This window comes from Lipotes vexillifer, unplaced genomic scaffold (assembly GCF_000442215.2).
Source record: "Lipotes vexillifer unplaced genomic scaffold, Lipotes_vexillifer_v1.1 scaffold1889, whole genome shotgun sequence".
NCBI classification, from domain to species: Eukaryota; Metazoa; Chordata; class Mammalia; order Artiodactyla; family Lipotidae; genus Lipotes; species Lipotes vexillifer.
Genome location: NW_006779863.1, coordinates 126122 through 148785, shown reverse-complemented (window position 1 = coordinate 148785; position 22664 = coordinate 126122). Strand labels below are relative to the sequence as shown.

At 38.7% G+C, this 22664-nt stretch overlaps 1 protein-coding gene across 1 annotated transcript in view; it reads left to right on the top strand.

Annotated features, from left to right (window-relative positions):
• Positions 1-4419: 4419 nt before the first annotated feature.
• Positions 4420-22664, top strand: part of LOC103077903 (transient receptor potential cation channel subfamily M member 3-like) — a 104464-nt gene continuing 86219 nt past the window's right edge. Inside the window, exons 1-2 of the mRNA XM_007452998.1 lie at positions 4420-4473; positions 19916-19969. Coding sequence (XP_007453060.1) covers positions 4420-4473; positions 19916-19969 — 108 coding nt within the window. The remainder of the gene's footprint in view (positions 4474-19915; positions 19970-22664) is intronic.

Below are 22664 nucleotides of genomic sequence, written 5' to 3'. Positions count from 1 at the left end.
GGGAAAGAGATGGGCAAAAAAATTGGTTGTGGGACAAGTCTGAATAAATAAGCTCTAGATAGAGGCAAAAAAAAAAAAAAAACTAGTACACACAAGGAAGGAGTGAAGATAATTAGGAAAATCAAGAAAACTTTGGAGAAGGTGGATTTTGAGCTAAGCTTTGAAGATGTCAGGTTTTCCTGGGAAAGCAAGCAAAAAAAGAAAAGGATGCTTAAGGCTTGAGAAAAAGCAGAAGCTAATGTACAGAGTTGTGAATATCAGTGGTTCTTGATATTGGGTAAACTAGAATGGCCTAGTTTGGTGGAGAGCAAGGATCATTGAGTAGTTTTAGCAGTAGGCACGGCTGGAAACATGTTTTGGAGGCAGATCACATAGGTATTTGAATGTCATGGTAAAACATTTGGACAATAGAAGAAGAGACCTAAGGTTTAAGAGCACAGTGGTTTTCAACCACGGTCTGTTTTTCCCCAAAGGGATATTTGGCAATGACTGGAGACAATTTTGGTTGTTACAGCCAGGGATGGGGATGTTACTGGTTTCTAGTGAGTAGAGCCCATAGATGTTGCTAAACATCCTACAAGGACAGGACAGTACCCACACCCAGCAAAGAATTATTAAGCCCCATGTGTCAACAGTACTGAGGTTAAAGAATTCTGGTTTAAGAAGATATTTCTTCTTAAACATGGCCCTGTGAAGGATGGAAGAGGGTGAGGGAGTGGGGAACAGAGAGGCCTGTTAGGAAACCTAGAGTAATGGTGTTGGAGTGAGAGAGAGGACTTAACCAAGGCAGTGGCAGTGGGTTTGGCATCTTGCAAATAAACATAAATAGCCGACTTCGAGAAACTCAGATTCCAACCAGTGGCCGAGAGGAAATCTTAGTGTTGCTCAGACAGTAGTTCACGGAATTAACTGTGGTTATTATTTAAAAATTGGGATGCTGGAGACCCACTATCACCTACAGATGCATAATCTATGAACAAGGGACCATAATGTACATTTTTCACAAACTCCTGGAATAATTTTTAGCAGGAGTTCCACTTCATTGATTCTTAAACTTGTTTTCTAATACATCAGAATGCTTATAATTATCTCCAAGATTATCCTAGTTTTTTTCATCACTTAAATTAGCAAAATCCATGTCCCCCAGCTCTGTGAAGCAGGGACATAAATCAAGCATATTTAGGATATTGCAAAAACAAAGGCATAGCTATGTCCTCTGTATACAGGAACTATTTGGGGTATTTGTTTAAAATGCTACATCTCTCCTGTAATAAGGAGCACCTCTGCCACATGCCACATGCACACTCTGCCCCATGCTGGGGCCATCACTAGTTCTGCCCTCACATGCCTGGTCAGCACATTCTCAGATGAATGGTTAATTCAGTTCTGCATGCTTTCACCAGGTCACTGTATCCCAGGGAGAAATCAGACATTTGCCTTGTAGGCTTCTGGGGTATCCTATACTTTTCCACCAAGAACATACGCCAACATGTTATCAGAGTTCTCTGTGGGTGGGAGTCAAGATTAGAGGTAACGTATATTTTCTTCTCTTTGTGTAACTGTTTTCCAAAGGACCCTCAGTGAATTAGCACAACTTTTGTAAGACAGAAAGAATGTACAAAATAAGTTGTAAAAAAGCAAATTAAAGAGTTTGCATGTGGGTGTTGTCCCTACAAGTGATCATTGTAAACCACCCCTAATACAGGAAAACACCCTAGGAAGCTCTTCATTATGAACAACAGCAAAGGATGGAAACTGAAAGGGGATGAATCTCACTGTAAATACATGTCCCTCGATTTCTTAAGATCCCCCAAAATATGTTTTTCAATATAGCCAAGAAAACAACTACCCAAATGCCGAAAATTATTGGGTTGGCCAAAAGGTTCATTCGTTTTTTTCCATAAGATGGCTTTAGTAGCACTTAATTATCTTTAACTTCACTCGAAGCAATTTTGTTAGGTTGTATGTGACAGCTGTCATAGAGTGCATTTTAAAAAAGACATCAAAATTGGTGAATTTTTATGTAACCATTTTAATATTGAAGATGAAAGAAAAACAACATTTTTGGCCTGTTCTCTATTATTTCAAGAAAGGCAAAAACGCAGCTGAAACGCAAAAAAAAGGTTTGTGCAGTATATGGAGAAGGTGCTGTGACTGATCAAACACTTCAAAAGTGGTTTGTGAAGTTTCGTGCTGGAAATTTCTCGCTGGATGATCCGCCACAGTTGGGTAGATCAGGTGAAGTTGACAGCGATCAAATTAAGACATTAATTGAGCACAGTCAATGTTATACTACGCGGGAGATAGATGACATACTCAAAATATCCAAATCAAGCGTTGAAAATCATTTGCACCAGCTTGGTTATGTGAATCGCTTTGATGTTTGGGTTCCATGTAAGCAAAAAAAAACACCTTCTTGACTGTATTTCCACATGCAGTTCTCTACTTACATGTAATGAAAATGTTCCATTTTTAAAACAAATTGTGACAGGCAATGAGAAGTGGATACTGTACAATAATGTGGAACGGAAGAGATTGTGGGCAAGCGAAATGAAGCACCACCAACCACACCAAAGGCCGGTCTTCAGCCAAAGAAGGTGATGTTGTGTATATGGTGGGATTGGAAGGGAGTCCTATATTATGAGCTCCTTCCAGAAAACCAAACAATTAATTTGAACAAGTACTGCTCCCAATTAGACCAACTGAAAGCAGCACTCAACGAAAAATGTCCAGAATTAGTCAATAGAAAAAGCATAATCTTCCATCAGGATAACACAAGACTGCATGTTTCTTTGATGACCGGGCAAAAACTGTTACAGCTTGGCTGAGAAGTTCTGATTCATCCACTGTATTCACCAGACATTGCACCTTCGGATTTCCATTTATTTTGGTCTTTTCAAAATTATCTTAATGAAAAAAATTTCAATTCCCAGGAAGACTGTAAAAGGCACCTGGAACAGTTCTTTGCTCAAAAAGATAAAAAGTTTTGGGAAGATGGAATTATGAAGTTGCCTGAAAAATGCCAGAACAAAAGGGTGAATACATTGTTCAGTAAAGTTCTTGGTGAAAATGAGAAATGTGTCTTTTATTTTTATTTAAAATACCGAAGGCACATTTTGGCCCACCCATTAAGTTCCTTTAGCTGAATCCCATTAAGGGAAATGTTGGGACATCCAAGATTCATGGTTGTCAGAGCTAACACTGGAACTGTTTCCAAAAGCAAAATAACAACTAGAATTGTGTCCCTGATACAAGCAGAATGTGTCAGCCTCTCTCTACTTGTCCTACAAATCAGCCCCTTTTCAGAGATGAAAATACTCTGTTTTAGATGCCAGCTGACTCTGCCTTCCATGTGGAGGGGGTAGTGTGATGGGACTGGATTGCACAAGTGTCTGGATCAGAAGAGCTGGCTTTAGTTCTGCCTTTGCTAGTTGCTAGTGGTGTGACCTTGAGCAAGTCATATCTCCCTCTCTGAATGTCAGTTTCTCCCAACATGGAGCTCAGGTAGAGCAAATGAGATACAGCACTTGAGAGCTGGATCTGTGAACTATGAAAAAATAAGGTTTTTTGGTATCTTTTCGCTCATAAGATTTTATTGTTACCTTTCCTAGCTGTTCTAATGAGAATCACTCAAGTCATGTTAGGGAAGAAGAAATTATTGTGAGCCTAGAAATTGACTAGAATTGGAATGGGAAAATCATCAGGAAGCAGGACTACTCTCCCCATCTCTCTGTCTTCCATAGGCTACCTTGTTTCTCTCTCATACACAGCGTTTCTACTTCTAACTGCACAGGCACTATGGAGTACTCTGATAATGCACATGTTTCCCTCTCTGAATTTCTACTTATACCTAAGTGTTGTTACCTAGTTGGAACTTGCTCTGCCTCAAGACTTTTCTGCATTAGTTCCCCATGGTTCCTGGCTTCATTTTCTCTGAGTTTCTAAGTTCAGATTTCCAAGAAAAGGACTATGATTGATCAGCTTCCCTTTGGGGTCCTTCGTAAGTCAAAGGTAGTGGCCAGCCTATGACTTTTTTGCTGTGATGTCAGGCACCACCACTGGTCTATTCAGTTGTGATCATGGTGCAGGGGGCGGGTAGGTGAGGATATGGTATCACGATAAAAATGGCTACATATGGACAGGCAGGCACTAACTGAGATCTCTAGGAAGCACACTGGTTTGAGTACTTCTTTATAATCCGTGCTTTAGCACTCTTATATATCTATCCTTTTGAGGTTTGTTACTGTCATATTAAGTGTTATAGGGAACATATATGTCTAGGGATGTTTTCTTGAGGAATGGGTCCATGGTTTAAACGGTACCCAGTCTAAAACAAAGTCACCAATCACTCAAATGAAGGGCCAGAAACAGGTTTCATTCTTCTCTGCTCATGTTGTGAAGTCATTGGGAACAGTCGCCATGACCTGCAGCCAAACATCCTTGCAAAGTCACTTGCAAGGGAGAACTTTACCAGTAAGTCAAGGTAGACCTCACATGATCAATAGTATGAAGTGGGAGACATAGGAGTGGGATTAGTTTAAAACTAATTTTGAGGAAGGTGCTATGTTCCAGAATACTCAAAATGTCTCACTAACTTTGAAGTTCAGGTGTCATTCTGAAAAAATTAAGTAGCTGTAAAGCCAATGGAGAAAACAGAAACCAGCAGTGATTCCTAAGGCCTGAGTCTCCACACCTGCAGCCTTGCTAATAATCTGATATCCAGGAATGGAAGAGAAAGAATACCAAGATTATTTCTAGAAACTTATTTCTAACCATTCCAAACAGCTTTGGCATTTCCTGTTAAGAAATGTTATTTATATCACCTCCCCCCAGTGTAGCATTTTTCACTGTCTGGTTTGTGACTCTGTTAGAAATATGGCAGACCTAGGAGTCCCAGAGGAATGAGGCCTCTGTCTCTTCATGTTGTGATGACACCAAACGCATGTAACCGAATCAACTAAAGTGAGGACTGGGTCATGTCAAGACACTAAGTTAATTTATTTAGTCGACTAACAGGCTGAATGCTCTGTGTGTCCAAGAATCTATTGGGTAATAAATCATCATTTTCCTCTTTCGTACAATCTCTTTCATATGTTGACTCTTAGTCTTTTGGCTAACACAGCAACTTTATACTCTGGCTAAGACTAACTTCCTAGAACTCGAAAACTTGGTGATAATGTTATTTTTAGAGCATACTTTGGATTATTTAAGATAATTCATTGTTTTTTAGGCAAACAGACTGAGTGCCTGGATATGCCAGATATGGTACTAATTGCTAAGGAATCAGATGAGAGACACGGCCCCCACCCTTGAGGTACTTACAGTCTGGACAAGGGGATAGACAGAAAATTTTAGGAAATAGTGGAAAAGTTCTGACTTAAGGTAGAGAGAGCACAGCTTGCTCTAAAGTGAATATTTCCATTCATGGCTTACATTTCATGTAACTAACCTTAATTTCTAAGTAACATAATTCACAGGTGATGGGTTTTGGGGTCACTTGAGAGAGATGCAGGAAACTCCAAAGGCAGTGCTCTAAAAGAAACTGCAAAAATGCAGAAATGGCCAAAAGCACCAATGTGATGTCGCCTTTTATTAGTCCACAGAGGAGATGTAATTATTCTGCTAAGTCTTTGTTTGCTATTTGAGAGCAACAAATTAAACCCCACTAATCTACCTTGCTGGATGGTACCTACTGAACCTAAGAGGCTTCAATTATCAACAGCTTAATAAACTTACTAATCTGCATTAAATGAAATCCTTTGCAAAATCACATTGAAACAATGCTTAAGTCATAATCAGCCTGCCTGGCATCTGTAGCCTGCTGTGGCTGAGCCCCAGAATGCACTGTGTAATCAAATTCCATGTTACTTAAATCTTAGTAAATTCCTAATAGTTGGTTGTGTTTGTGTGTGTTGTGTGTGTGTGTTTTGTCACATGAATTCATACAGTGCTTTTTTTAATCCAGAGAAAATTGACATTGAGGTATAAGTCAAGCAAGAATGTAATTTAGAACTGCTTAAATTCAACCACCTATTACCATAAAAAGAAAGCTTAAAAAGAATGTTCTATCCTGCATACAGCAAGCCAGCATTCTGTGTAACAAGTCTTCATATGACACTCAAAGAATCCAAGGTTGTCATCATGTTATCAATCCAGACCACAGTCCCTTGCGAGGTAATAAGAGAAGTATTCTTTAGGTTTGCAAAAGGAGAAACAGAGGCAATGGAATGCTTTGTCCCCAGTCATAGAAGGGAACACCAGCAGGCTACCATTTCATTCCTCTTTCTTTTTCTAAGCAGTCCAGGTAAGGGAGGACTGTTAGAACGGAATCACTAATTGAGTGGTTTAGGATTCACATAGATATTCTCCAAGTGATTTGTATTGATGTCTGGCACAGAAGCTCAAGTTGATAGTAACAGTGCCATGAGGAACTCATCAGTTAGGTCTTAAATGTTAAATAATGAGCAGTGCAGTACAGTTGAGGGTAGGATTTGTGCACCTAAGAACAAGGAAAGGGAGCCATAAAATTAACTGAACAAAGCATTTCAGGATTTTGTCCTCAATTTTATGGACTAGTTAATCATTTAAGCCTGTCCAGGGTACACACACGCAAATGCCACCTAAAATCTATCCATTTAGGATTCTGCTGGCACGGTTTTATTTTTTTAAGGTATAAAATGCAGAATTTTCTATCTGGGTAAAACAGAATCTAGCAAGGACTATCATTTAAAAGCTACCTCGGTAGTAAAAGTTCTGATCCTCTCTATTATTTTGAATTATGCTGACTAAAATTATTTTTCAGATCATCTCCATTAGCCTGTAGTTTCTAAGACTTGAAAATTTTTGAGCAGAGGGGAGGTATAACATGTCTAAATTCAGTGGTAAAATATAATTGATGGGCAATTATACTGTTTAACAAATGGCTGAATTTAAATAATGACATCTACTGACATTAAGAAAAGACTACATACCCCCAAAATAGCATTTGACAATACAGAACTTTTCTAAGATTTTTATCCTTAGACTGCAGAATATTAATTTCAAGGTCCAAGCATTCAAGAATGATCTATGAACCCATTGTCCTTAAAATGCACTAACAAGCTATAATGCCAACAAAAGGAAGGGTGGAGATGAACTACATTTTTATATATTTCTCCCTTTTCAGTGCTTTCCAGCATGTTTTTGTAATATAGAACTGGTAAAAGTAGAACTTGGTGTGTGCCTACCAGATTCCAACAGAAAAAAAGTGTGTGTGTGTGTTTCTGTGCACAAACATGGTGTGTATGGGCATGTGATCAGTGTAATCAGTCAACTCAGTGGCAATGCTTTAAGTCTGACAGTTATATTTTGCTAATATTTTAAGGTTTGACAGTTCATGTTAAGGTTCTGGTGCAGAATGTGTTAGGAAAATATAGAGCAATGAATATCTAAAAGAATGTTCCACCTGCAGCTGAACAATCTATTTTCTTGGTAACTTTATATTATTTTAACAAAGTTTTATTGAGGTACCAGGCACTTGGGGTTCAAGAAGAAGAGAGATGCAAATCAAAACTACAATGAGATATCATCTCACACTGGTCAGAATGGCCATCATCGAAAAATCTAGAAACAATCAATGCTGGAGAGGGTGTGGAGAAAAGGGAACACTCTTGCACTGTTGGTGGGAATGTAAATTGATACAGCCACTATGGAGAACAGTATGGAGGTTCCTCAAAAAACTACAGGTAGAACTACCATATGACCCAGGAATCCCACTACTGGGCATATACCCTGAGAAAACCATAATTCAAAAAGAGTCATGTACCACAATGTTTATTGCAGCTCTATTTACAATAGCCAGGACATGGAAGCAACCTAAGTGTCCATCAACAGATGAATGGATAAAGAAGATGTGGCCCATATATACAATGGAATATTACTCAGCCATAAAAAGAAATGAAATTGAGTATTTGTACTGAGGTGGATGGACCTAGAGTCTGTCATACAGAGTGAAGTTAAGTCAGAAAGAGAAAGACAAATACCAAATGCTAACACATATATATGGAATCTAAGGGGAAAAAAAAAAAAAAGGTCATGAAGAAGCTAGGGGTAAGATGGGAATAAAGACACAGACCTACTAGAGAATGGACTTGAGGATATGGGGAGGGGGAAGGGTAAGCTGTAACAAAGTGAGAGAGTGGCATAGACATATATACACTACCAAATGTAAAATAGATAGCTAGTGGGAAGCAGCCGCATAGCACAGGGAGATCAGCTCGGTGCTTTGTGACCACTTAGAGGGGTGGGATAGGGAGGGGGGGAGGGAGGGAGAGACAAGAGTGAAGAGATATGGGGATATATGTATATGTATAACTGATTCACTTTGTTATAAAGCAGAAACTAACACCATTATAAAGCAATTATACTCCAATAAAGATGTTAAAAAGAAAGAAAGGAAGGAAGAGAGAGAGGGAGGGAGGGAGAGAGAGAGAGAAAGAAAGAAAGAAAGAAAAAGAAAGGAAGGAAGGAAGGAAGGAAGGAAAGAAAAAAGAAAAGGAAAGAAAAGAAAAGAAAAGGAAGGTAAAAAACGTAAATAGATGTGGTCCCTTCCCTATGTGAGCCTGAGGACATAGGCTAGCTGCACATTGTTAATCAGGACAGAAGGTCTTAATGGGCCAGGAAAGAACAAAGTATAGGGAAGCTCAAGGAAGGAAACAAACACTTTCACTGTAGAGTTGGAAACAGGGGAAATAGGAGAAGAAAGAAAAATTTGAGCTGAATCTTAAAAAGTTTAGAGTTATGCGAACAGGTAAATAAATTGAAACCACCTCCCTGAAACTATGGAAATAGGGAAGGACAAATGCAACCAAAATCATTTAAGTGACTACTGTATGCTAGGAATGCCAGATATGTGCCAGACCCGGCTCAAATACCTGTCCTGTCCAAAGTTGACCCTTCCCACATCTGAGCGCCCTGTCAGTCAGTCTCAACTTCTCTCATGTCCCTGAAGCAATTCTCATTCCTACATTCTGCTTCCTAGCTGTGTGACATTGAACTAGATGGTTAAACTCTACTGTCTGGTGTCCTTACCTGCAAAATGAGCATAATAAAAGCACTTAACTTCACAGGTTTGTTATGAGGATCAGATTAGTTGATATATGAAAATAATTATACCAGTGTATTCATACTTACGGTAAGGGCTAAACCTGTTTGCTATTATTGCTATTATTAAATGTTATTGTAATCTTTCATTCATCTGATTGATTTCCCTGCAGAACAGTGCTTTTCCCCTGTGGGTCTTATTAAAATGCAGATGCAGATTCGGTAGGTCTGGGGTGGGGCCTAAGAATCTGCATTTCTGACAGGTTCCCTGATGCTGCTGGTCCATGGACGACTCATCGAGTAGTGCCTTATGGTACACAAACTGGTGCTGGCCCGCGAGCTGTTTGTGAATGATGAGAGAAGAGCAAAATTGAGAGTAAACATTTGGGAAGTTTTAGAACAACTTGCCACTACCACAGAATCCAAGTGCATAATCAATTCATGGCATTTTACAAAACTGTGAGTTTGTAACGGATCAAAAAGAGTTTTTAAAATGGTCCTTCACCACAAATCATTTGAGAAGCTTTGCTCTAGAACACAGCATAAACTTAAAAACAGATAAGTGGTCTTTGTAAAGTTTTGTGCCACCTCATCAACTAAAAGAACTTTGTACAAGGTTCGTGTTCAACAGATATTCTTGAATGCTTGTGAGAATTCATTTAAAAATAAGGGACTACAGCTCTGATTGCCCATTTTCAAATTCTCTGTGTAATGGCTGGAGTCAGAGCTCCAGGTAGCATCAACTTTAACGAAGTACAGTAGGCAGTTGTACGACTAAGCTTCTGTTTACATCTTATGCTTAATGGTTGTTTAAAGACTTCTGTGTTAGAACTGTAAGCACAGGAAGGTGTTTTCTCTACTTGGTTCTCTCCTGTGAAATATTAGATTTGTACATTTGTAGAAATACATGCCCACGTTCATAATAACTCACTTTCAAATAACTAACATTAGGATCTGAAGAGAGACAGAACACACACACATGTATGTTAATGTGAGGCCTGCTAAGGAATCTCGATTTTATTTTGGGAGTCACTGAGTGATTTGGAGTAAGGGAGATGGAATGCCATGAGCTAATACGTCAATTTAAATGATCATCAGTAAAACTATTCTATATGATACTGCTATGATGGATACATGATATTATGCATTTGGTAAAACCATAGAACTGTACAACACAGAGAGTGAACCCTGATGTAAACTGTGGATTTTAGTTAATGGAAATATATCAGTGTCGGGTCGTCATTTGGAACAGATGTAGCACAGCAGTGCAAGGAGTTAAATAATATGGGAAACCATGGAGATAAGTGGAGGGAGGGGATATTTGAGAACTCTTTGTACTTCTGGTCAATTTTTCTTTAAACCTAAAACTTTTCTAAGAAATAAAGTCTATTAATTAAGAAAAAAAATGATCACTCTTGTTGCTTGGTGGAGAATGAATTAAAGGGACCAATTAGAAAGCCAGCACAGTCCATTTTTAAAAATAGCTTTACTAATATAGCTTCCTTCAGAAGAATTTTGCTATCAGAATTTCATTTTGGCATCAATTATCCAAAGAATGGAATTCTTTACATCAGAGTAAGGGTGAGGTGGTAAGAAGACAGGAGGAAAATATCACATTGCCATCCAATGGAATACAACTTGGAAACTAAATCTATATTTTTGCACTACCTAGTAACATTTTTTACACCTACTTCTGAATTTTTGTTCATTTCTATGTGCATCAAATTTAAATTAATATATTTAAAGAAAGCTAATAAATGTATTAGTATCTTGCAGGACCTGAAATCTTTCAGAGAAATTTTTTGTATTAACATACTAAGGTAAGAATAAATCAAAAAAATATAGGCTTTGGTAGGGAGTATGTAAGGAAAGGCATTGACAATATATGTAAGCTAATAACCTTGAACCACTTTAAAACTGTCACATTAGTACAACATAACCAGAGGCTGAATTTATGTGGATGGCTTTATTTTCTACCTAACAACCTAGTAATTTGACAGAGAAAGATGACTATCAGACAGAAATACATTTATGCTGCATTACCTTAATACCTAATAATTTTTCATTTCCAGAGAGAGAGAGGAATAGCTTTACAGTTACATTGCTGGACCTATCTGCTTATAACTTACTTCTGATGATAAAAATGGTATTGATTTGGCCTCAGTTTCTCCAGTTAAGTAATTCTTGATTGTTAGGTTAAAAAAAATTACAAATCGTGGGCAGACTCTGCATATTCTGACCGGAATGACCATCAAGATTTGATTTATCATTTGGTTGGGAATCAGGGCAAGAGAACACCAAGTTCTGGTCTTGAAAACTCTCTCGATAGCAGAAATAGAAATGTCAAGTTATTAATTAATTGCAGTAATGTCTTAATAATTCTTGAAGTCTTGTTGAAACAGAATTAGGACTTGGCGCGTGTGCCAGATTGCTAAACCAGGGGCATTCTTAAGAATGGTTGGGGGCTTCCCTGGTGGCGCAGTGGTTGGGAGTCCACCTGCCAATGCAGGGGACACAGGTTCGTGCCCCGGTCCGGGAGGATCCCACATGCTCGGAGCGGCTGGGCTTGTGAACCGTGGCTGCTAGGCCTGCGCGTCCAGAGCCTGTGCTCCGCAGCGGGAGAGGCCACAGCAGTGAGAGGCCTGCGTACCCCAAAAAAAAAAAAAAAAAAAAAAGAATGGTTGGAGTGTGGGGAGAATTCTTTCAGGGATTACTTATTAATTCAAATCTCCTTATGTGCTTTGTGCTCAGTCAGCACAAAACTGTGTGCTCTGCTACATTTTCATTTGTTATCAAAAGAATAGTGGTTTCATGAATTTGTAAAAATTAAAATACCCTCTTAATTTATTTTATTTTTTATTATTTTTATTTATTTTTAAAGTTATTTTATTTTTTAAATTATTATTGTTTTTTAAATTTATTTTGGCTGTGCTGGGTCTTCATTTCTGTGCGAGGGCTTTCTCTAGTTGTGGCAGGTGGGGGCCACTCTTCATCACGGTGCATGGGCCTGTCACTATCGCGGCCTCTCTTGTTGTGGAGCACAGGCTCCAGACAAGCAGGCTCAGTAGTTGTGGCTCACGGGCTTAGTTGCTCCACAGCATGTGGGATCCTCCCAGACCAGGGCTTAAACCCATGTCCCCTGCATTAGCAGGCAGATTCTCAACCACTGCGCCACCAGGGAAGCCCCTACCCTCTTATTTTTTTAAGAAAAAAAAAAACCTCTACATCTGTTTTGTACACATTAATGAGGAGCTAATGACAAAGCTGTCAGGTTCTGATTCCCAGAATCCTCAGCTCTGAGAGCTGGGGTTGACCATGAGATCACCAAGATTAAGTCCTCCCCCAAGTTTACATGACTAGGTGTCAACAAGACATGGCTAGGATGCATATTTTGGGATCCCCTAATCAGTCATGCTTCCACTAGGCTCTGCCTTTGAATGGATAAAGAAAATCAGGATTTCAGAAATAAAATCCTGCACCAAATTTAAGTCTGTACTTTGTGAGGATAAAGAGTTTGAACTGAACTAATCACTCATTGATTAAGATGAGTCTGTTTCTGTACCCAAAATACTTTAAGGTAATTAGGACTGATGATAAAGAAACTAAGAATAATAAAAATGAGAGAGAGAGAGAGAGAGAGAGAGAGAGGGAGAGAGACATTGATTTCCTAAGTAGTTAATCCTCATATGAGAACTCTATTACAAATAAAAGTACAGCTACTTATCCATTGTCCCCTTCTTCTTAGCATCTTCATCCTTCCAGGGCAAAAGAGGCAAACACAATAAAAATCAGCCTCTGAATCTATGATATCATTTGTCACATAAACTCCACGTTTCAACATAACATAGAATGTTCCAATTTCATGACTCAGCACATTTCTTTGGTTCCTGACAAAATCAGAATGATGTGGGAATGAATTGTGAAAACTAAACAGAATTAAGGACTTAAAGGATGACATTGCCCCAGCTCCACATTTACTTGACAGAAAAGAAGGTTATATTTCCCATGTATGCGGCCTCCAGGAATATAGAAAGCCCTCCCGGTGACTTGCTACACGCTGGCATTGTTACACTGTTGCTGCTTTCTAACAAATGACCCATCATTTTAAACTTTCTAGCTCTTGAATATGTCAGATCTCAGTAATCTCTTATAATTTTGTTAGTCATAATTTTTTTTTTTTTTTTTTTTTTTTTTTTAGACTAATAAAACTGGCTTCTGAAAAGAGAAAAAAAATGGATTCCCTTTATTTTGATAGTAAATGAATGAATGTGGGAAAAACAGAATCGATTTTATTCTAATTTTATTTATCGTGTAAAGTGTTAAATGACAAAAATGCAGCTGAGTAAATTCTCCCATTTGCGGAGCACAGGCTCCGGACGCGCAGGCTCAGCGGCCATGGCTCACGGGCCCAGCCGCTCCGCGGCATGTGGGATCTTCCCGAAACGGGGCACGAACCCGCGTCTCCTGCATCGGCAGGCGAACTCTCAAGCACTGCGCCACCAGGGAAGCCCCTGTTAGTCATAATTTTGTCTTTCATTTCCTCCTTCTCTGGGTGAAGTTAATCCTATTATTATCTTCTTAAGATGTACACCGGTTTTATAGAGCTGGCTCCAATGTAGGTATGTTTTTTGGTCAATGAAGGCAGTGAAGTCGCTAAAAGTATGTGTGGAGCTTTTAAGTTTTTATGTCACCATGTATGGAAAGAGCTATTATATTCGAACAGATGTCTAATCCTTGATCATAATTAGGATACTTTTGAAATAGAAGCCTATGTCCTCATTTCAATTTTTCAGCAGTCTTCTAGGCTTGATGAAGTGTGTATATTTTTATTAAGATCATAATGATTAAAATGCACCTATCCCACCACAAAGAAGAAAAAGATGACTCAGCATTCCTAAGGTTAGTCATAGAATATAGAGGATGCAGGGTTCTGTACCCTATGGAAGCACAAGGGCTTTGGCTCTATCAGGCTAAGCCAATAGCTGATGTACAACTTAGGAATGAGACTAAACCTCTGTAGACCCCAGTTTTTAATTTGCATAATGTAATTTTATAATACCTACCTTACAGAGTTATTGTGAGTATTGCATAAAATACTATGTTTGGAAGCATTTGTGAACTGTAGAATACTTTATTAATGTAATATATTATTGCCAAGCAATAATTAATTGATTCATAATGAAGAAACAATTTTCCAAAGAAACGTGAAATATATTTTTAAATTGTTTACAAATATTCTGTGAGGTTAACATTTGTATATATTCATAGTACATCTATATAAAATTCTGCCTGTATTTAAGTGTAATTTACACAGCATGACCTACTGAAAAAAGATGTTTCAGTTATAATTATAAAGCATAATTTATTGAATTTTTTGTGAATCTAGTGATAAAAATATAATCTAATTTAACTTTATGTTAAGGTGTATATGATTTAAGTTTAGGGGCTATAAGGAGGATTTTAGTACAAATAATTTGTATAATAATTTATATACTAATTATAGTAATTAAAGTAGTTTAGTATAAATAACCCACAAAGAATTATTCCCCAAAGATGACTCACTAGGAATGAAAAATTGGTATTTCTGCAGAAACAATGTTAAAAATAGAAAAAGAAGGAGAGTGTCCTAGGCAAGGCTCTGAAACTCTAGTTACGCCATGATAGACCCAGAGTACTGTGAGTTTGCAGCTGAAATTGGCAGTGGGTGATTATAAATCTTGAAATGAAAACAAATAATTATAAAATTATATGACTTTTCTCCTAATGGAAGTGTGAGCAAGGTATGGAAGTGGATCAGTAGTTGTGGTGATTCATTTTGTCTGGCAGTGGCCAGCCGAGCTTGTCAAAGAATGCAATATTTTGTGCAGAGTTAGGAAGAAAAAACAGGTGTTTACTAAGTACAGAAGGAGGAACCTAGCATTCCAGGCAAATGGGACAGCATATTCAAAGGTTGAGGAGTATGGCACAGCATGGTGCATCAGGGAAAGAATCAATAATCTAGTGTACTGGAGCATAATGTGTTTAAAGATTTAGAGGGAGATTGAGAGATTTGAACAGATAGTTTCAGAGGCAGATCCTGAAAGGTTTTAAATACTGAACTGATCTGATCTTGTTGGGGTTGGGGAGCCAAAGAAGGGTATCGACCAGGGTGTCCTGATTGACTGTTTTAGGAAAACCGTGTTGGTGGTATTATGCTCCAGAGGCAGCTGGCTTTGTCATGTTCCTCTGGCATTGTTTTACTTTATAGGTCAAGGGCAATTCTGAATATTAGAGAACACAGTACATCTACTTTCATGCATTAGAATAAAAACAAGGAGCCAAAGGGACATTTAAGAGGAATTGGTCCTGTGTTTCCCAAACTTCATTTGCTTATGTGGTACCATCATTATCTACAAATCATTTTTAATCTAATTTATTAAATTTTTTTGATGGATTCATTTTTTCATAACTCCACAAAAGAAAATGTATGTCACCAAATAATATTTATTAAATTACAGGTTTAGCCATTGCTTAAATATTATATATTATTATAAATCCAACTATTAAAAGAAAAATGCATCTGGGTACCACCTTTAGGAAACACAGGTCCATCTGATGTCATCATCTTACAGGTGAGGAATTGATGTACAAGTAAATCAAATGTTGTCCCTAAGTCACCTGTGTATGCTGACCACATCCCAAACACAGTTCTAGGTGCTGGGGTGACAGCGGTAACAAAATAAAATCACTGCCCTGAGGAGCTTACATTCTAGTGGGGGAAATAGACAAAAAATAAATACGTGAACACATGGCATAATGCTAGGTAATGTGAAGAGCTGTGAGGAAAAGAGAGGGAAGTTACAGAGTAGAGAATGATGACATAGGTGTGCCTTCAGATGTGTTGTCCGGGCCTGTCAGTGTTCCTAATGTGCTGATGGAGCAAGTTGTGGGCAATCTGGGAATGGAGCTATCCAGTTCGAAGGAACAACAGAAGCAAAAGTACCTGAGAACTTGCCTGACATGCTTAAGGAAGAGCCAAGACAAGCTACTGGTGGTGCCATGGAAGCCTGGTTTTTAGGACCATCACCCCCCGTCCCTGCTGCCCCATCAGACATACCCCGTTTCTCTACAGCAAGTGCTGACCAGTACACACCAGTTCCAGCCCACTGCCTGTTTTATTGCAATGCTCATTTGTTTATATCTGGCCTATGAGCGCTTTTGTGCTGCAACAGCAGAGTTGAATGTTGTGATGGAGACCATGTGACCCACAGAGAGCCTAAATTATTTACCATCTGGCACTTTACAGAAAATGTTTACTGACCCCCTCCTCTATATCATGCGCTTGTTGTCATTGTTGTTATTAAATGTGGACATCACAGAAAGGAATGCTTTGGACATCTTTATAAAAATGAATACAAATCATCCATGTCAAAGTCTAGTTTCTACTTGTAGAAAATCTGATTTCATTTTTTTTTTTTTTTTGTATTTTGGTTTTTAATCAATGTGAACTTCCTTACTGCCCCATTTCAAAACTCTGCTGAGACTGATTTAATAGCTCTTGTTATGTTACACATTTTCTGTGTTTCTGGAATGATCGTGCTGTTTTATAAATAATTACTCAGCATTCATTCATTTGTTTTTGCATTGCCATCTGGGTTTGGTGAGATCCCGAACCTCCTGCTTTTGCCTCTTAGCGAAGTTCCAGCAATGGACCATGGTCTGCTCTTTGCTACATCGCCACTTAAGGTCGTGTTTTGCTTATTGGTCCCATACTTCTGACTTTGTTCTGGTTTCACAGCAGTTGATTAGTATTGGTTATCCTTGTGTTAGTGCACAAAATGTACACTTCAAAATATGTCTCAGTTGCCTAGACAAAGTGTCTTAGTTACATGTTCCAAGGGTCTGGACTTGACACCCAGGCTTCATTTCCTTTAGCCTGCATTGTGCTCTTCTTAATCTCACATGAATCGATTTCCAGATTGGTTTAGGGTTAATACAGCCCCACCAGTATGTGTGATACTGAGTTGTGTACTAGTGGGAACTTTTTAGTATATTCTATTCAAGTATGATCTTTTTTTCTTAATGATTAATTGGAAGAATAAGGTAATCTGCCATTACATGAAGATAGGAGTGAAGAATAACCACAGTTCACATTACACTTGTGATTTCCTCTTGTTAGTATTCAAAGTATATTCTTTCTAAACTACATCTGAAACAAGATGGTGATATATCCTGTCAGGAGTTGGAGTTGCATTGTTGGGTAATGCATAGGAGTTTAAAAAATCTGTGTGGACAGTGTGGCCCAGAGCTACAAGTCTCTTTGGAACTAATTACCTTCTTAAATCAAAGAGTCCTGAAGATCATCTGTGACCTCATATGAAAGAAATGCTGTGCTGATTTTACCTCAGGCTTCCTTGTTCACATAGACATAGAACGAACGCTCGTGGTTCTGGTGACAGTATTTTTGTCTTTGGTGTAAAGTTCATAGAAGGTGCCTCATATTCTTTTCCCTATCAAATATTTCTTTCCGGGAAGGAAAAATAAGCAAAAAGAAAAACAGCAACAAAAAATGAGTAAGACTAGCGAGAATAAGGCTAAAAAAAATACATGGGCAATATTTAAAAGACAGTATGGATCTGATTGAACTCAAGATTTAAAGTAAGTCAGATGAGGAACTGAAGTAGTATCTAGTGAAGAGGGAAGATGAGAAAGCTGGATTTTTCCCCTCCTCTTCTCTGTTCCCTTCCCTGCTCCACTCGCTCGCTCGCTCACTCTCTCTCTCTCTCTCTCCCCTGCCTTTATACCCTAGGAAACTCACCCTGTACATTATAGAACGTCCCTTTCCAAATATTACCCACTGAGTCCTCTCTTTTAACTGAGCTCTTCCTAAGTCACTTCCTGAACTACTCTTTCCTAGTGACTTCCCATTATCATAAGGTCGAGCTTAACAGCTGGAAAAAAAATCTGGAAATCTTCTGACCACATAGAATATAGTTTCATGACTATAAATATATGGTTACAGAAGAAAACTTTGGAAAATATAAAAAAGCAAAAGGAAGAAAATAAAAATTAGCCACAGTTTCCACTTTAGTATATTCCCAGTCATCTCTATCTATTTAAAATTAGTAATTGTTCTCTACTTACAATTTTGTCCTGCTTTTCTCACATAACAATGTGAAAATGTATATTTCTCTTTGTAATTAAATAGTCTTCTGAAACCTGATTGTGGTCATCAAACAGCATGAACCATAGTTTAATTAGCCTCCCATTAATTTTCGTTTTTTCCCAGTTTTTCTGAATTATAAATAATGCTGCGGTGAACATCTTTGTGTGCTCACATCTCTGTTGATTCCCTAAGAATAAATGCATAGGAGTGTTACAGCTGCATAGAAGGATGGGTATCCTCATTTTTAAGGCCATCACTACGTATTATTCTGCAGCCAACTCCTGAAGACTGTCAAAGGGACTTCTCCATCTCATGTTTAATGCTAACGCTCAGTCTGATGATGATTCATTTGCATTTTGCGTATTGTAATGTTTCCTCACTTGCAAGTCACTAAGTAGTTTGTTGCCCCTTGTCTCCGGGGAAACCTTGGTAAGTGAGAGGCCAGAAGATGGGGGAGTGTGAAAGAGATCCATCCTGGAAACAGCAGAGAGGCAGGGAGAAGGCTATGGATCTGATCCAAGCTAGAAATAAGTCACCCAGTTCCCACTGTGACTCTCAGGGAGTGCCCACATAACACATACTAGGTGCTTTGACAGGATATTGTGGGAAAATGAAGCTCAAAATGACACTGCCCTCAGAGGTTCACAGCCCACAGAGTTGATGATGGACACACCTCTCAGCTCTGACTTCCATCTGCAAGAAAAGTCTTTTGGAGATGAAGTGTTCACATAGTCACTTCTTTAAAAGTATTTTTGCCTTGTTGAAAGTTGAGCTCTCTTCTTCCCCAGTTCATTCACTTATCTAGCTAAGAACTACTATTATCTAAAAAACTTATTCTTGGAAGATATTTGAAAGAGCCCTTTTGTGTTGTGTGAGCCAGAACCTCTAAGTTGCCCTCCACCCACCCCAGATAAACACATCACAATGCCACTGCTTTCAGCCTGCATCCATGTGCTGTAATAGTCCCAGCTCATCTTTTTTTAATAGGGAAACAGGGGAGTGTAGGTTTCTAGTCACACATTTACCGTAGTGGGGGAGGGGGTGCAGGATAAGAAGTGTGATCAGTTTTATTATTATTATTTATTGACATCTCAGAAGTTGTGGAAGGTTACTGACAGACCCCAACTTTATTCTCTTTGGGCTCATATTCAGGGACCCAGCTATCCTTTTGAAACATTCAGAGTTTTTAGCAGTTCCTCTTTAAAGAAATGCTATCATTCCATCCTTTGGGAAGGAATGAACAATGCCGCTTGTGTGTTCAAACCACTCGGAGCATTAATATACTGTTTCTTTAGAAGGATTTGCTTTCCAAAGTTGAACTTTTCAGAACTTAGAACACCTTATCACACTTTCACAAGCCTTCTCTCTGAAAATGGAAAAAGAAAAGGGGGGAGAGCCTGTCAGGACTTGTGCCAGTTAAATCCGATCTCTCCGGGGATTTGTTTTTCTTCTGGCGTCAGATTAGATGTTCAAATCAAGCAGTGTTTGAGGGCTGCGAGGGAATGTCCATGGGATTCTTAGTGAGGCTAATCCCAAAGCAGCACATTCCAAGGGGCTAATCTGCCCAAATTCATTGCTTACTTGAAACGTCTCTTGGGGGAAGAGCCGGGCAAGTGACTTTTTTTCCAGTGGGCGGTCGTAAGAGCATTATTAACGGGATGAACAGCCCCAGACACAGCAAAATGAAAGCAACAAGAGCCGCTCGTGGGACTGCCTTTGCCACCACCCAGAGTCAATGCTCAGGTAAAATGATTTCAGCTCATTTTCTTCTTCTTCAACTTCCCAATACTGGATCTGGGGATCTAGAGGAAGACCCAGGGAATGCCAGGGAGATGTTGAGGGAAAGCAAAAGATAAAAATGAACACAGGCATTCAGTACCTTGGGGTCTTTTGTGTTTTGTTCTGATTAGGGCAGAGTGTACCTTTTAAACCTGAGAGTCTCAAAGTGAGGGATGTAGTAAAGTTTTGCTTATAATTTGTTCCTATAAAGTTAGTGGACTCTTTTTTTCTAATCTTGCAATTACTGGACTGGATTGGTGTCCTGTTAAGTTGCCCTGCTAAAGGGTAGATTGCAATAGCAGTTTCTGAGACTTTCTGTAGACAGGTTTAATACATATTCTATGTAAGTACTTGTAAATCATTGTTGCCCGGAGAAGGTCTTAATTCTGTAGCTAATGGGGAGTGGGTGGTAAGAAGAGTCAAAGAAGTTTGAGAGACTAATGTTTGTAGCAGAGTCTTTGTGAAAAAGAGTTGAAACCTGGTTAAATGAAACAATTTTTTTTTCTTTTTTCAGTTCCAATTATTTTGGTGCTTTATTGACTGTACATTTGACTTTCAAAATGCATACATACTTTATTCTTCAAGAGTTATTATTATACTTTTCTTGAAATGTGAATGTCCTCATTTTTGTTTTGAATAAGATGTCCTTTAATTATTAGCCTTTGAAAAACAGTTCCCTATTACACATCACACATGACTGATAATGCAGAAAGACAAGAAAGAAAATAGCCCTTTGCAAACTCAGTCATGGTGATGTGACTGTTCTACCTTTAGAAAAGTGATTTTCTAAGAGCTGATAGAAGCCACCTTTTCTAAGAGTACATGAGCCCTCCAAAGCATGTTTAGAAAGAAGAGATTTTAGGGCATGCTGCTGAAGTTTTGCGTTAGAAGAGAATTAAAGGGTCAGCTAGAAATATGGCATGTCAAAACTGTTTGATTCTTTCTAACAATAAGGATAGCCATTCTGTGCTAACTTAGTTGGATGTTGCAACCAAGTATAAAGCTTCACACAGAGTAGTTCAAAGCCTTTGAACAAAAGAAAAGGGAATTAGTTTAGGGAACAAGTTAAATCATGATTATACATCAAATATGCCTTCTCCAAGAAAATGATTTTAAAAATCTAATATCCATCCACACTGAACACTGAATAAAAGCACAATAAAGCAAAGCCCACAATAAATCATAGTAAATTGTGCATGATATTTGGTAGAATTCCTAATTCATGTGCTATACGTGCACTCTTCCTGTTATGTATTATGCTTTTTTTTCTCAAAAAGAGAATCCAACTCAATTATGAATGATGGAAAGATTTTTTTTACATTCCCCCCCCTCCCAATTTTCTGTGCCTTTGCAAGAGAAACTGTTAGTTTGCTAATAATAAGAAATAAAAACTGATCCTCAATCCCTTTGCTGACAGTGAGGTAGCTTTTCACCTTTGAGAAGGTAATTAAGTTGCTAAACTGCACGTAAGTCAGATTACTTAAAGACTAACAAACAAGTTGGCAATCCATATGCAGTCATTCTTATTACACACCTTCCAGGGCCTTCCAAGTTGAAACCAGGATCCATGAGTGAGAGAAATAATGGAGGTGCCCTTGAAAAGTCTAATCTATTTGTTGTGGCCCCCAGATTCTCAAGTTGGGAGTCCTGTGTGATTACACTTCTTTGGGGTAGCCGTTATAATGATCCCCCCCGCTCTTTTACGTCTTTCTTATATTCTGATGTCTGCCTAATGTCCCACCTCAATCCTTGACCCCAAGGAGAGAGGAACAGAGAGCAGAGTGTTCATTACTCCACTTGTGGGGACTGGAAGGGGGAAATAAGGAGGGGAAAGGTGCAGGTATGAACTGGTTCCCAGACATGCCTCTAGAAGGCACTCCCAGGCAAGCCCAGATGGCACTGCCCAGATCTAGGGTATTTAATACCAATAACACCTAATTTGGAGAGGCAGTTGAGTAGAGTGGGTAAGAGTGTGAACTCTGGAGTCAGACTGCTCACGTTCAAACTCTGTCTTCTAATCTGCTGCATCTCTGACTCAATTTTTTCATTGGTAAAATGGACATAATAGTAGTACTTCCCTCACGGGCTTCTTGTGTGGCTCCATGGAGATAATACGTATGCAGCGCAATTCCAGGTACATGATGAACCCGTAATAAAGGTTAAGCATTGTTATTACCTACTGAGTGCCTACTATGTGCCAGGTGCTTTCTCTGAATCATTTGCTTTGATTAATACAACTCTCCAAAGTAGCTGTGGTACCCTCATGTTATAGAAAAAGCTCAGGAAAGTTAAATAACTTTTCTGTATACCTTGTTTGTGGCCAGCCAGGCCTTCTGGGAGCATATCATCTCCAGTGCAAAGTGAAATCAATTTAGGTCAGATCTGCTACAGCAGTTTCATAGTAATATCATCTAAACCTTTATCTGAACTTGTAGTACCAGACCAACCTAGGACTGGTCCCTGTTCTTGAGGTGAAAACTTGGTACCTAAATAATGATAACAACTCTGTGTCAGGCATTATGTTTGTGCCCATTTTATAGATGAGGAAAACCAAGGATCAGAGAAATTATACGACTTTGTCCAAGCTGCAGAATCCCATTCACGACAACATTTTCTAACTGCAAACGTCATTGTCTACCCATGATACTGCCATTCCTGC